The sequence below is a fragment of the Staurois parvus genome, unplaced genomic scaffold (assembly GCF_062004578.1).
Source record: "Staurois parvus isolate SC_StPar_1 unplaced genomic scaffold, SC_StPar_1.0 ptg000562l, whole genome shotgun sequence".
Classification (NCBI taxonomy): Eukaryota; Metazoa; Chordata; class Amphibia; order Anura; family Ranidae; genus Staurois; species Staurois parvus.
In genome coordinates, this window is record NW_028318358.1 from 6,207,193 (window position 1) to 6,223,942 (window position 16,750).

At 39.7% G+C, this 16,750-nt stretch overlaps 1 protein-coding gene across 2 annotated transcripts in view; it reads left to right on the forward strand.

The window, feature by feature from the left end:
- Positions 1-7,703, forward strand: part of SMUG1 (single-strand-selective monofunctional uracil-DNA glycosylase 1) — a 32,794-nt gene extending 25,091 nt beyond the window's left edge. For both annotated transcript variants that reach the window (XM_089691418.1, XM_089691419.1), the window contains one exon: positions 580-7,703. In XM_089691418.1, coding sequence (XP_089547544.1) covers positions 580-1,104 — 525 coding nt within the window. In that variant the 3' untranslated portion in view covers positions 1,105-7,703. The remainder of the gene's footprint in view (positions 1-579) is intronic.
- Positions 7,704-16,750: the final 9,047 nt, after the last annotated feature.

Consider the following 16,750-nt stretch of genomic DNA (forward strand, 5'->3'; position numbering starts at 1 on the left):
ATATTGTATTTCACTAGTATAATATAGGGGTTAAGGTCACTTTTAAGTCACTGGTAACAGCAGTGTTAATGTTAAAAGTGCAGAAAAACCATATAATTCATTAAGATTTTAGCTTTTACTTTGGAGCAGTTTTCCAGGTGGACCTGACCGGACCCTCTATTTTCTTCTGTGGGCAGTTGGATGTAAACAGACATGCATCCGTTTACACCCAGCTATCTTCAGATCTGGCAAAAACAAACATAAGGGGATCCTTTCCTCTCCATCTGGCAAGATCAGATTGGAAAGTAGTCGGGTGTAAATGGATAGCCAATTTGTTTACATCCGACTGCCCATAGAGCAGTCCATGAGTCCATGTCTGCTGTGCATAAATGGAGCGGACCCGGACTGGTCATCCGCCCACTCCGCTATGCTTGGTGGGGTATCAGCGGATAGCTGAGCCAACTGGATAAAAAAGGATTCCGCCCGGTGCAAAAGGGGCCTAATGTTTACTAACCCTACAACATAAATTTTATTTTATGCTTGAATGACTAATGATAAGTTTATCAAACAGCTATTAACTTTCTTCTTTTCATTTCTCAGGTTCCTTTTGGGGAAGTTAAACACGTGCGTGACTGGCTTCAAATTGAGGGCCACGTTTATAAGCCTGAAATTGAGCATCCAAAAAGGCCCATTCGTGGATTTGAATGCCCCCATAGTGAAGTCAGTGGTGCTCGATTTTGGGGTCTTTTCAAATCCCTTTGTGGGCAGCCTGAACACTTTTTCCAGCATTGCTTTGTCCACAACCATTGCCCTCTCATATTCATGAACCAGGCGGGAAAAAACCTGACCCCAATGGATCTTCCTAAAGCTCAGAGAGATGTACTTCTGGATATCTGTGATGAAGCCTTATGTCAAGTTGTCAAGGCACTTGGGGTTAAGTTGGTGGTTGGAGTGGGCAAGTTTTCTGAGCAGCGTGCTAGGAAGGCGCTGGCTGGAGAGGGATCAGATGTTACAGTGACGGGTATAATGCACCCATCTCCCAGGAACCCTCAGGCCAATAAAGGTTGGGACAGCTTGGTAAGGACACAGCTCCAGGACCTGGGAGTTTTGTCACTGTTTGTCTGATTGACAGAAGGACCTACATTTTACAATTAGACTACATGGTTACCGATACACTACATCAATAACTACGTTTGCTTCATTGTTTGTACCACACTATGCCTTGTTCAAATGTCAACACTTGTATGAACGATGCAGTGAAATGGAATGGACTGTAATAATGGATTATATATGTAAAACACTTATATTCACTGTAGAATTTAGTAAACCGTTTAAAATAAAATAAGCTATAATCATTTTAAACATAACAAAGAACATTTCCTAAAATGATTGCTAAGCTACTGCTGCACTTTCAGTTGAAGACAGCCTTTCGAAAATGTCAGTAGTGCAGGATTGCCAAGTGGTGCTGGAACGCATCGAAGGACAGATGGAACATTTCATACAATTAACTATTCTTGTCTGACCTTCACATGTCGTGTAAAACAAATCCCAAGAATCACACCTGTGGGTTTATGAACATATTCTGATTATGTAGATGGCATCAGCTACTTTATCTCACAATTTTGCTATTCCCTACTGGTGAATATCCTGAATCGGTGTAATGAATGTAGAAAAAGAAAGTCTCCTTCATTTTCCCTGGTCAGTTACTGTTAATCCTAGGTCTTCTTCAAGACAATGTACTGTAGAATAGCTTGTAGCTTATGATATGTCTAAAGACAGAGTAGTATTGTCTCAATGAACATTTTCGCATACTTTGTTTTGCACAGTTGCAACTTAGCAGTTTCCTCATCCCATGATATCAGTCATTTTACAGACTAAACTCCTACATTTTACTGCTTTTTTGGTTCAAGGTACAAAATAAGAGCCAACCTGTGATAGGTACATTTTATACGGAAGAATATCCTTCCACTAGCGTAATATGTCGTCTTAAGATAAAATGAAGTTGCATATCATCAGTGCTTGACGTATCCAAGGACCAAGGAATTTGCCATTAAGGACTTACTGGTGGAGACTTGAAACCATTCCTTTATGCTCCCCGTGACCAACTGCATCCAGTTTGTGACTGCTTTGTGTAACTGTTTATACAAGAAATATAGTTCTTGCCCTCTTTATGTGCACATTATAAGTTAGAACAGTAAGCTTTACTGTTCATGCAACTTTTGTTTTTGAAGAGGCAGACATTTACAGATTGTTTATATCCTGCCCACTACCAAGTCGTCTTGTTGATGTCCCTGCCTTGTTTTTAGTCTGTTTTGGCCACTGACTAATGAGCTGTTCAGCATTCTTGGTTGGCATAGCAGACTACTACAGAAGTCCAGCCTCTACAGTACAGATCTGCAGTGCAAACTATGTACAATCTGCTAGACAGAAACAGGACACCTATGTTTACAGACTGCACCTTTTTGAAGTTTTTTTATGTTTAATCTTTAAATTGTAGTAGAGCTAGAAATGATCTTTTGATTAAACAGTATTGTCTGTTTTTAGTTTAGGCTTTTTTTTTTTTTTTTTAAACAATGCAACTTTGATGTTGTGAAAAGTGTTTGGTTTTTGGTTTTTCATTCTTATTCATCCTGAAATTTCAAGGGTTGCTGAAGGGCCTTTTGGGAATCTCATGGCAACAAGGACATGTATGAAGCAATGATGTTGGCCAAAGGAGATTTTGTTCCTTATTTGGAAGATCTTATCAACAAGCAGGTGTTGTAGGACAATGGGTTTATTTCCATTTAAAATGTAGGGTAAACAGTGACGGCTCAGTTAATGACCCTGGTTCATTGCCATTACAGTGGGAAAACTAGAGAATATTAAACATTTGAATTTGTTGAATGACTGATTTGCTGTTCGACCGTGTGAGAACTCTCGCAAGAAAAAACAGTCATATGTGTACATAGTGAAACATTGGGGTTGGTTTACTAAAGGAATGAAGGCTGTTCCCTCAGCAAACTGCTCACTTTAGAAAGTGTTTGTTTATTTTGCAAAATGAATATTCATGAATAAGGTGAAGCTTGTTCACATTTAATAATTAATCATACTAGTAAACATCCTCTTCTTCTTAGGTCCCCCACCAGCACTCCTGGCTCCTCCCCCTTATCAGTGCCCCCAATAGCAGGCTACTTGCTATAGGAACACTGGTGCATGGTCACTCCTGTCTCTGCTCTAAACATTCATGAGATATATAAAACCGTGGCTCAGCCCCGCCCTCCTGCTCTCTCCTCATTGGCTCACTGGCTGTGGAAAAAAAAACTTCAGCCTTTACAACCACTTTAATAACTACAATGAAACCCTCCCCTCCTCCTTATCAGGTATCCGTATGTCTAGCATTGAACAAGCCTCCATAAATGCCTTTTAAAAAGAAGTAAAAAGTCACATGACCAGTTTAATCTTTCTTTCCGTCTCATGGCTGGCAATGGTGACGGCAAACAACTTCCACATTCTAGAGAGGAATGCATTGCACAAAGGACTACATGTCCCATAATGCCTTGCTCCTCAAGCAGTAAGTATTTGTTTGGGTTTAGCAAGAGGCCCATAAGTATGTGCTGTTCTCCTTACAACACCCATCAGATACAAAAGATAGAGGTACCACTCAATATGGGTGGGTAGCAAGGAAGCATGCTTTGACACTGAATAATGTAAATACGTCATCAGTATAGTCTAGCGAACTACGTTGGGGTGTTGAAAAGATGGACGGCAGAGACAGGAAACGGCAGTGTGACACTGACTATTGCAGAACTTGAAGAATGAAAGCAAAGCACAGATTGAAATGTTAAAAGTCAGATTTCATCTGTAAGAAAATGCTGGTTCAATAAGAAGTTATATTGCAACTGTAATGACCACCTTTTTGCTATATGACAAGTATTTATGTTGAAATTGGATTTCTGCTTTAAGTTGCCTTGCATTTGATTGGGTATACAGAGTGAGCAAAGGTTCACCTTATTGATTAATGTTCACTTTGCACGGTGAGCATACACTTTGCTTGGTTTACAGTCTATACTAAATGAACTCCTCTTTTACGTATGTCATCTGTTTGTGTACATTGTTCATAAGACAAAATGATTCACTTTTTGGGCCTGTGGCTAGAAATTAAGCTTGGTGCAGGCAATGTCCCATGACTGTCCATGCAAAGGGATATGCGAATGGAAGACTACAAGTCCTATGTTCCACCCGCAGCAGAGGGACTCACAATCTCAATAGAGCACAAGTGCAGTGACGTCACTATACTTGTTGTTCATTGATTTCCTACTTCAGCCTTCTAACAAAAGGTCTGTACCTCCATATGAGCTTGGGCTAGGGAAGAATCTGCAGGAGCCTGTGGATTTCACACTCAGATCACTGAGCGCAGTTGAAGTGTTCTGCAGGCAGTGGCTTCAACTGCAGCTGTTAGCACGCATGTTTTATAACTTTTATCTACAATTTTCTACACATGGAGTTATCAATTTTATTATGCAAGATTCACAGTTTCCACTCAAGATTTATATTTTTCAATTGGAATTGAAAAATGTGTGACTCTTGGGTGAATGTTGTGACTCTTGAGTAAAAATTGTGATAAATTGACCCCGTAGTAACCAATTACATGTAGTGTTATATTGATCCAGTGGTGCAACTGGAAATTAAACCTCACAGAAACATAAAATAAAATTCTGTAATCAAAATTGTGTGATCAAGTTTTGAATAGGCAGTAGTGACTAAAATGGCTTTTCCTAAAAATCGTAAAGCATCACCTCTGCTGGTTCATAAGCCACCGCTGTGTGGTGGGAGAGACTGTCTCACTGGCAGCAGGTGAATTTTATGCCTGCCGTTGCCATATGCAGTTCTATTGGCATCTTCTGTGTTAGGAGGTGATGTGTGCGGAGAAGAGTCTGGAATGCTGCAAGATGAAGCGGACGGCTTGTTTGGAGGTCTAATATATGTGCGGAAGATGCAGTGAGGCAAGGGGCACAGGCAGACTGTTTTATTGTGCTAATAAAGTAGCCCATCTAGCCTCATTGCTTATTTAAACCATTCTCTTCTAATTAAAAGGAAAAAAGGATTACTGGTATACTGAGCCCGATTCTACCAGTTTGACTTTTTGTCGAAATTGCAGGACAACCTCTTTGGAGACTTGCAGTGTTTTAACCTGGGACCTACTAACTGTTATGTATGTGTAGAAAGTCTTGTGCGTTTTTGTAAAGCAAGAAGTCAGCTTTCTATTTTTATGATGTACACTGCTGGCAGGTTATTTTGATAGCTGCCTGGAAACATTATTGTAACGTCTTTAGGTGAATGCAGTTTATATATTGAATGCCTTACATACGTATATTGTGAAAGCTTCAGAACTAGTTATCCTTTGTACTGAAAAGTGTTATAACCCTTTAAAAGCTAACAGTATTGGGCCCCGTGTATGAATAGTGTCTGAAAGGGTAGTAGCTGCTCTGCCATTAGCTACCAATCAGACTCCAGTTCTCATTTTTGTAGTGCAGATTAAAAGAAAAAAAAATGAATATTCTGATTGATTGCTATAGGCAATGTATTTGTAGGCACTTTCTGCTTTCATGAGGCCCATTCTGCTTTCATTAGTATTTTTACGTGGGATTGGTGAAAATGAGTGTATTCTCAATTCTGTAGGTTATAATATAGCTTTTTGCACCAAGTTGCTAGAGGTATACTAACCCTATTTTTATGTCATCATATGTATCTGATGTAAATATTGAAAGATGACAATATAATCATTGAAATATTTGGTAGTTTTTTTTTTTTTTTTTACTGTTGACATGTTATTAAAGTGAGACATCCATGAGGAAAGTCGGTACAACAAAAAATGCTCTGTTTGGCTGTCCTCATAATAATTACAGACTTGGTGGTCTGTTCCTGTTGAATGTCTAGATCCGTCAAACTAGGCGTGTATGGCGCATTCTGTCAAAGCCTGGGCTAGGTTGTTAAAGTAATATTAAAGCTTAGGTTTTTTGTTTTAAAATAACAAATGTTATACTTACCTGCTCTATGGTTTTGCACAGAGCAGCCCTGATCCTCCTCTATATGGGTCTCCCACCGGCACTCATGGTTCCCCCTGCGGCCCCCCCTCCGTTTTCTCTGGGGGCACTCGTACATGCTTGCTCCCAAGCCCTGCTCTGTCTGTGTGCCCGCTCCCTCATCTGTGGGTCTGATTGACAGCAGTGGGATTCAATGGTTCCTGCTGCTGTATCTGACCCGATGAGGAGTAAGAGAGGCTCTCATGCACTTCGCTGGATCGAGATCAGGCTCAGGTATGTATTTAGGGGGGGGGGGCTGCAGAGGATGCTGCATGCAGAATAGAATGCAGTAAGGTAAAAAAAAACACTCTGGCTTTACAACCACTTTAAGTTTCTGGTCACACTGGATGCGAATTGGCATGCGATTTGCAAATCGCATGCCATGTCGCACCCTGTTGTCCGCAATTACAACAGTCATATCGGTGCAGTTCCAACTTGGTCAGAGCTGCACCGATTTCTAAAGTAGTACATGAACTACTTTTGGTGCAAATTCTATAGACATCCGTGTCAGATGTGTTACAAATCGCACCTGAAATCGGGATGTCACCTGACTTTGAAATCGTACGACTTCACTGCAAGTCGCGCAATTTCAAAGTCGGGTTTGGTGTGACCGGGGTGTAAAGCTTTGCTTGGTAGAGAACTAGACAATATAGAGTAATAAGTAAGCCATAAGAATAGCTGTTTTTCTATTATGATTTTAGCTTCATGGACATGGAATAATGATGACTCCATATTTTAGGCTGTAGTAACTTTTTTTTTTTTTTTGGAGGATAACCCAAGGCACTGTAGTCTGTGTCAGGCAAAAGTGCTCACAGATGTAACTGTTTGAAATGTGCTGGGACATTATTGCTATACTTCAGTAGAGGGAATTATGGAGCTCATATTAAAATAGAAAAAAAAAAAATTGTGAGCATTATGTTTGCGTGTGTAAATGAAATTTTTTTTTTTTTTTTTCCTTGACTTAATTAACGAGTTTATCTGGTAGAGGGATGTCCTTGTTTCCTTCTGATTTTTATGTTTTCTGGTGAGCCTGTAAGCCTGTGCTTAGAGAATATAATTTGTGAAAACCCAATTCCGGAAATACAAAAAAACTATTCTTGCACTGGGACCTCCCAGCACTGTAATGGTTAAACGCTTGCTAACCTTATGGGTTAAGGAATAAGATGTAACGCTTACCCCACTCCAGCATTCACTCCCTTCATCTGAACTTTTAGATTCTAATGATAACCGAAGTTCTTGCTAAATCCCAGTGGAATCTGTAGTTGTTGGCAAACAATATTTTTTTTTATACAGATAACCACTACTTTCCTCAAGAATCATCAGGAGTCCACTGCAGTTTCATGATGCTTATAGGACATAATGGATTTGAAGTAAATCGATTGGATTGGGTGACAATCATCTCATGTCTGTGGTACCTTTTTTAGTGACTAAGTTGTGCCTGACATTAATGTATGGGGAAATAGTCTCAGATGGAAGAAGTAGGACCAGATGACATACAGCAGCAAATTGATGAAAATGGGCATGGTCACTATGTGCTCTTGTATTGTATTGTCGGGATTGCATAAAACTGTCCATTGTATATGTATTCCCTTGTAATAGGTACAGCTATGTAAACACAGTTTAAAACCATGTTGTGCTTAAATAAACTCAACCTTACCGCTACATGTTTTGATCTGGTCAATAAATTAGTGCTGTTCTTTTGTTGTCTCTGGATATCTTTTTATGCCTCCACAATAGAAGCAAAGCAACTTAGTAGAAGAAACCCTAACTATAACTATTCTTTAAAATGTTTCCTCCCCCCTCCTACCTATCCTGCATGGATAAACACACAGATTTATTTAATACAGGCCATTTTCAATTTGGTCAAGGCACATGATCCTGTAGCCCTGTGTAAAGGGAGCGCTCAACAGCTGTGAATTCTGGGAGCCCTGATGTCACCCATGACCGAGCTATTGATGGCACTCCCTCCGCTCCCCTGCAGCAGCTTTCACTGACACGGGACCCAGAGCTGTAGATCATGTGAACGGAGCGGAATAAAAATAGGTAAGTAGACACATCCATTTATTTTTTATTGTTTTTTTAATATACAGGTTAGGCAGGATTCATTTTAAAAATAGTTAGTTAGGATTTTCTTCCTGTTTAATACTTCAGACTTATAGAAAAATGTCATATGCCTATTGTATGTTAAGAATTTTTAGAAGTAAAGGACATTTGCAGATGTGTTTGTATGCATTTAGGCATCTTTACTGGGATGGTATTATCACAAGCTATTACCAACAAACTGGTGTGTGTAACTACAGTTTACCTCAAAGCAGAGCTTGCAACTTGCTTTCTGGCCTGGAGCACAGGGGGCTATGTGGCTATACATTGATGTATGCAGGTAGAAGTATCACCTAATAAATACATTTGGGTGAATGGATGTATGCAAAGTTTGGGAATATCTATTATTAGAGAGACAGAGAAATCATTAAGTGTGTGCGCGCGCACACTCCATTTAGCTTCTGATCAGACATACAGGTGAAATAATTATTTTTTAGAACAGTAAAAGCTGATCTCCAGGGTAATAGTAAAAACATAATTTCATGTGGTTATGTACTGTATTTAAAAAATATATCATTTTTAATTTTTAACAACTGGCATAAAGAAATTTTGGTCTTTATATTTGCCTCTTGCTATCCCCAACACAACATGGCTTGGACTAGGAAAGGGAGGTGAATTTTCTATTATTTAGTACAAGCATTTATATAGTACTGATAATTTACACAGCACTTTACCTACAGTACATTCTAATCAGTCCCTGCTCACAATCTAAGGGCCCCAACTCATACATGCACAAACATACTAGGGCCAATTTAGACAGGAGTTGGTTAAACCATTAGCATGTCTTTAGAGCCAGTCATGCTCTGCCAGTCTTTCTATCACTGGGAACTTGCTGAGAGAGCGGACTGATAACCTATTGGCATGGATATTCATTTTCATTACACAATCAGTAGATTGGGGGGAGAATTGGTGACTAAGTTATATTGCTTAAAGTCCCTCTATCATGAGAGAAAAAAAAAATGGGTCTGTCCTTGCTGAAGCGCCTTTGAAAATAATATTTGGCTTGTGTCTGACTTTCATACTTTTTTTTTTTTTATTAACGCACCTGGAACAATCCTTTTGTAAATGAGTGCTAGAATTATTTATCTCTATATTTTGGTTTCAATAGTTTGAGTCTTTTGCCTGGAACAAAGCATCATGACTGCCAACATTCTCAGATGTTCAGAGGATAGGTCAGTAATGGCAGCCCCCATACTTTGACAGAGTAACTTTAACCCAGTGGAGAAAAGTGAGCTCACTAGTATGATTGTGCTGTCTGGCCAGATATGGTACAGGGTGACAAATCCTTACCAGGTAAAGCAGTCATGTGTATACTTTTACTGATCAGCCGTAAGTTTATGGCCACCAACCTCATTTTGAATAGATCCCATTTTGCTGCCAAAACAGCCCTGACCTATCGAGGCATGGATGTCACTAAACCTCTGAAAGTATGCTGTGGTATCTGGCAGCAAGCCATCAGTAGCAGATCTTTTTAAATCCTGTAATTTGCAAGGTGGGGTGACCATGGATTGGGCTTGTTTTTCTAGCACATTCCATAGATGCTTGGTTAGATTGAAAACTGGAGAATTTGGAGTTCAAGAACACATCACTCATTGTCTCCCTCAAACCATTCCTGAACCATTTTTGCAGGGAGCATTAAACTGCTGAAAGAGGCCACTGCCATCAGGAAATACCATTTCCATGAAGGGGTGTACTTGGTCAGCAACAATATTTAGGTTGGTGGTACATGTCAAGTGACATCCACATGAGTGGCAGGACTCAAGGTTTCCCAGCAGAACATTGCCCAAAGCTTCACACAGCCTCTGTCAGCTTGCCTTCTTCCCATACTGTATCCTGGTACATCTCTTTCTCCGGTAAGCAACGTACATGCAACTGTCTATCTACATGATGTAAAATAAACAGCGATTTCATCAGACCAGACCACCTCTTCCCACTCCTTGGTCCAGTTCTGATGTTCACATGCCCAGTGTAGGTGCTTTTGGCTGTGGACACGGGCCAGCTGAGCACCCTGACCAATCTGCACCAGCTATGCAGTCCCATACACAACAAACTGCTATGCCCATTTTTCTGCGTTCAACACATCAAGCCACGTTTGTTGCTGCCCAATATATCCCACTGACTTTCAGATGCCATTGAAACAAGATAATGTTAAACATATCAGCTGTCATAAAATTATGGCTGATCAATGTATTTTAACTGTTTAGCTGTTTGCCTGGAGTTCTGATTTAACTGATAATTTGTGTATTGAGAACTTCTGTTTGTCTCTCAAATGTGCTGCAGTATTCTGCTGGTACAAGTGGCTTAATAACATTTATGGCCAGTTGTGTTTGTAATAACTTGGGTCAGTCATATGAGACTGGGATATTAGATATACTAGATTTGTTAGAGTTTAATACATTCTATATGATATAATTGCTCTGAGATTTGTGGTGTCCCTACTTTCTGCACACATTATGTAATGTCACTCTAATGTAGTTAGTATAAATTGCATTTGTGGCTATTAACCCATTTCTGTGTTTTCTGTTCCCTTTACTATTGCTAAGTGAGGGTTCCACTAAATGGGAGACATTATGAATTTAGAGTAGGGCTAGAATTATACTGTACATTTCACAGCAATTTCAAAGCCCTGTTCCACACAGAGTTGCTGCTCTAAAATTCAGCACCAGCCCTCTTGTAGAATAAATGATGACCAGTGTCAATTGTCCCACTACTGTGAGCCCAGGGCAATAAGGACACAACCCCTGGGGTATTTCAGCAAGCATCCCAGGGCTGACAGAAGAATGCTTCAGGGAACAGTATTCTCTATATTATTTAGGACTGCCCACTGCCAGAGGAGATAGTGGAACCATAAAGTCACAACACTGGACACCTCATAAAAATAGGTAAGTATACACATTTAAAAACAAAAATGGGAAAGGAGGTCTTGGGGTAGGGGCAAAAAATGGTAGTATCTGCCTGGAGTAAGGCTTTTAAAGTGGAGTTCCAGCTGTGTCAGTTCCCTTCCACTGCATATGCGCCATATGTATCGCGTTTTACACAAAGTGAGGGGCCTTCCCTCCTGTCTCTATATGACAGTGCTTAAGCCCGACAATTGGCTACTTAGGCACTGGGCAGCACATATTCAGAGTAAATATAGAAGGCCACATGCTTACCCATACACAGAAGTGCCAGGTATTTCCAAGGACTACCATTAGCAAACGGTGGTGGAGAGCATGAGTAATTTAAGTGTAAACAGCAGAGGAACTGGGTTATAGAGACTGTTACTTTGCCTGACACTTTCAGCGTGTTAGATTTACTTGAATAGAGCAAATAGCATTACTATAATTGCAGTAAATCTACAACGCTTTATTTTAAATCAATCTTTGATATGATGTGACCTGGATACAATACAGTAACAAGCACAGGTCTTTGAATTTTTATTCTTGTGTGTGTCTTTGTCCCCTCTTTCTAATGTCCTGAGTGGCTCAGGAAAATAAGAAAAACATCTCACTTTAGAATGCTGGGTAAGTGGAAAATGATTATGATATAGAAAAGGGGTGGGGGATCTGATCAAAGCGCAAATAAGGGTGGCTCCAAAAGCATATTGGCTCTTCTAGTGCAAAGAAAATGGATAAAATGTTAAATAGTTGTTTTTAGTGAGATTAAGAACTAATACTTTTAAAACACAACTTAAACCATCTTTGTTTCAAACGCAGCAGGGAAAGTCTAGAATTTTTGATAGGGACTTTTTTTTTTTTTTTGTATTTTTACTTTGTGCCTGCATTAGATAGGTTTCCCCTAGCTTCCTGCCCAAGACAGAATTACAGGGAAGTTTTCTAATGAGAACACAGAGCAATTAAACTACAGTTTTAAAAAAATTTAAGTAGTGCAGGGAAGGGTTAGAACAGGGGTGTCCAGCCTTGTGACTTTGCTGAGCCATATTGGAAGAGGAACTGTCTTGGGCCACACATAAAATACACTAGGTTAAAATACACTGGCCAGCACAGTGGCTAAATGGTTAGCACGTCCACCTGACAGCACTAGGGTCGCTGGTTCAAATCCCAACCATGGCACCACCTGCCTGGAGTTTGCATGTTCTCCCTGTGCCTGTGTGGGTTTCCTCCGGGTACTCCGGTTTCCTCCCACTCTCCAAAGACATGCTGGTAGGTTAATTGGCTCCTGTCTAAATTGGCCTCTAATATGTGTATGTATGGATGTAAGTTAGGGACCTTAGATTGTACGCTCCTTGAGGGTTAGGGACTGATGTGAATGTACAATATATATGTAAAGCGCTCCGTAAATTGACGGCGCTATATAAGTACCTGAAATAAATAAAAGGATAGCTGATGAGCAGAAAAAGTCAGGCAGACCAAAAGTTAACGATCAGTGATATACAATCATTGCCAAAAATATTGGCACCCCTGCATTTCTGTCAGATCATGCACAACTTTGCCCAGAAAATTGGGACAATTACAAATGTTTAGGCATTCTCATGTTTATTTCTTTTGTTTGTATTGGTATGACACAAAAAAGTGAAGAAACAAAAGGTCAGATCTGACACATTCCATGCAAAATAACCGGTGCTGACAATATAGAAATCACATGGGCAACCAGTTAAAATGGCAAAAAATGTACTCAACCTTTTTGTTGTATGTCTCTGTGTGCTACATGGAGAAGAGCGAGCAGCAGAGTATTTTCTAAGGATTTGAGAACAAAAATCGTAGAAAAGCATGGACAATCTCAAGGTTACAAATCCATCTCCAGAGATCTTAATGTTCCTGTGTCCACTGTGCCCAACATTGTCAAGTTTACAGCCGATGGCACTGTAACTAATCTTGGATGTGGACTACAGAGAAAAATTAATCAAAGATTGCAACAAAGGATTGTTCGAATGATGGCTAAAGAACTTCGATCAACTTCCAGACCAATTCAAGCTGACCTTCAAGCTGCACAGGGTTCAACTGTGTCAGCTCACACTATACATCTCCATCTGAATGAAAAGGGATGCTATGGTAGGAGAGCCAGGAGGACCACACTGCTGACACGGAAACAAAAAGGCCAGATTAAAGTTTGCCAAAACTTACCTGAGGAAGACAAAATCCTTTTGTGAAAATGTGCTGTGGACAGATGAAACAAAATTACAGCTTTTTGGTAAAGCCCATCATTCTACTGTTTTCAGAAAAATCAATGAGACCTTTAAAGAAAAGTATGCAGTCCCTACAGACAAACATCGTGGAGATTCACTGATGGTTTGGGGTTGCTTTGCTGCTTCAGGCACTGGATGTCTTGATTGTGTGCCTGGCATTATGAAATCTGTAGACTACCAATGAATTCTGGGGTGCAATGTAGGGCCCAGTGTCAGAAAGTTAGGTCTCTGTCAGAGGTCATGGGTTTTACAACAGGACAATGACCCAAAGCACACGTCAAAAAGCACCCAGAATCGGTTTAAGACAAAGTGCTGGTGAGTACTGAGCTGGCCAGTAGTGAGTCCAGATCTCAATCCCATAGAGCACCCGTGGAGAGATCTCAAAACAGCAATTGGGAAAAGGAACCCTTCTAATCTGAGAGACTTGGAGCAGTTGGCGAAAGATAAGTGATCCAAAATCCTGATTAGAAAGGTGTAAGAAACTCATTGATGCTTACAGGAAGTGACTAATTTCAGGTATTTTGTTCCAAGGGATGTGCTGCCAAATATTAACTTGAGGGTGCCAATAATTTTGTCCAGTCTATTTTTGGAGTTTTTCCATGAATGTGTCAGATTTGGCTTTTTGTTTCTCCACTTTTTTGAGTCATAACACTACAAACAAAAGAAATAAACATGAGAATGCCTAAACATTTGTAATTGCAACACTTTTCTGGGCGAAGTGCTTCATTATCTGACAGAAATGCAGGCATACCAATATTTTTGGCCATGACTGTCGATAATGTACCTATAGGAGTAATAAAAGTGAATTTTTAAAAAAAAAATTATTATAAAAATAAAAGAGGGCAACAAAACTAGTGAGATATTTTACGCTGTTTTTAAACTAATGTAACAATATCTGATTCGATGGATGTAGCAATTCTCAATGAATTCTCAAGGTACTCATTAGATATTTTGGTTCTAATTTTGCCTTTTGTGTGCTTCATCTTCAAAAATAGTTGCTCAAAAATATATAAAGCCGTACACTGATGACTTGAATAAGGCGTGATTGTAAAGAGTGGGATATTTTTCTTTGGGAAGTTAAAGTTCAGTAAAGAGACACTCAAATTTTTCTTCAGCCACATGTGTTTGCTAAATGTCAATGCATTTTTACAAAAAATTGTCCCCCAATCTACATTTTTTAGTAAGCTTACAATTTTGTGCAGGGCTGCATACGTCCCGTGGACCGCAGGTTGAACAACCTTGGGTTAGAATCTCTATCAGAACCATATTGCTGCTTTCATCACTTTTGGAGAATTTCTCTCCTCTTTACATGCTATCCTGAAGGCTGATCAAATAGTAGTAAAAACCTGACAAAGGTTTTCACTGTTCCCTACTCACTTTTGGCTGGGATTGGGCATCAACATAATAATTTTTAAATAGCCTTTCTTCAATGAAGGTTTGAAGAATTTTACTGTTACAAATGTGTACCTGTAGAGCACTTCATTGAACAAGAAACAAGGAAGAACGGATCCTAACACTTACTACTAAAGGAAACTTTGCTAAATTTTTAATGTTAGGTCTGGTGTGGACCCCCCAAACCTCTATGCTTTCTTGGTCAGCAACTCACTAGGTAAGAGAATAAAAATAGTGATCAGAGAGGATACAGGTAACATTTTGGAAAACAATATCTTTATTATTCATGTACTGTACTTGTATGTAAATGTTCTCTTATCCGGTTTTTTTTTTGAGGGGGAGGGGTTACCTGGTCCAGTGTGTGCATGAATCAATCTAAGTGCACCTGTAAACATGTAACATTTGTGCTGGCAAAAGTGGAGATTTCAGCCCTATAAATTGAACTGCAACATTTGAACTCTTTAAGCACAATGACCAACAAACTTGTCATTCAGTACTGTACAACAGCTGCCAATAAGGGCAGTTTCTTACAGGGCACCATCTGACAAGAGTTACACATGCATCCTAGCTTGCTTTACTGATATTGTCAATGTATTAAACCATGAAGAATTGGTTTTTCAAGTTTCCCAACACAAGCATTGTCTGTTTTGTCATCTCCCAACATCTCTACCACAGGGACCAGATGGGCTTTCTCATTTCAGACAAGGCTAAAAGTTTGTGGTATCTACACATGGGTTACTAATAGCATTTCGCAAGCAGTAATGCTGTTGCAGGTCCCATCTAAGTGATACTGCACTGCTATTTCTGCCAGTCTTGAGTGCTGTCAGAGAAAAGTGATGGATGACCTTTGGTGCAGTGTGCTGGTCAAAGGCAATCAGCACTCCCTGCTAACTTAATTCACTGCTTCATAATCTGCCATGGATCCACATGGAATTGACTTAACCCTTTTCAAGCTGCCAAACCTCGAAGAGTTGTTAACCCTGTCGGAAATATGTACATTAGTATTGCTGTAATAGAAAAAACTAACTGTAGTAAAATCCTATTACTGACTGCTAATCACCAGCTTTAAACAAGCTAAAGGAACAGAATGAAGCTTCTCCAAACCAGTTATGGATTTTAGTGTGAAAAATAGAGAAAGTATAAATGTAGGCTGTATGTAAAGCGTTCTCTATGATAAAATACCTGTACTAAGGCAAATCTTTTTTAATTTGAAAATCATAGTCTAAAATCCCTTAACTGGATGAGAGAATAGTTTTGCCCAAGCTAGAACTTGCCTCAGAAGTAATTCCTGCCAAAACAGCCCTCTATAATGTCTGTGCTTACACCCCCCACCTTCCCCCCCCCCCCCCCCCCCATATACAGCACAGCACTCAACAAAGTACAGTAGGTGTCAGTGAGTCCTCATGGCAGCATAACACAACGCACATACAATGCACTGCATTAAAAATGCTACCCTATTTAATATGAATTTTCTGTCCTAACAATGCATGTTAACATGCATAATTATTGTTATTAATATTAGGCACCATCAACTTGAGTGTGAGTCCTAGCTCCTTGATGAATAAGAGCTCTAAAAAGTAGTTTGCTTTGTGCTAGACTTGTGAGATCCTCCGGTGTCATCCCCACAGCTGTAGTCAATATGTTCAACCACCTAGTAGTCTGTCTCCCTCTTTGCCTGGTTCCTTCGGATCTTCCCAAACTTTATTTCCTTCTCCAGTGATCTCTCCCTTCTGTTAGTGTGACTAAAATAGGACAGTCGTAACTTCATCATTTGGGCTACTAGCAACATAGTCAGTTTGATCCCTTCCAAAATCCAGAATACTACATGTTAAAAGCATGCAGAGACAGACTGTAAAGATCTGAAGGTGCTCCTAAAGTGGTCCTCTGGAACTCCTATAAGCAAATGATCATGCCTAGTTTGATTAAAAAAAAACAAAAATCAAACAGCTAATAGCTACATCTTGTCATAGAACACTATCATGACATTTTTTGTGGCAAACTGTGGTCCCTGTATTAGAACCAGGGTGGATGTGAGCCAGTCAGCCTAGTGCCTGCAGATTTCAATCACTGAGATTTTTTTGTTTATGGCTGA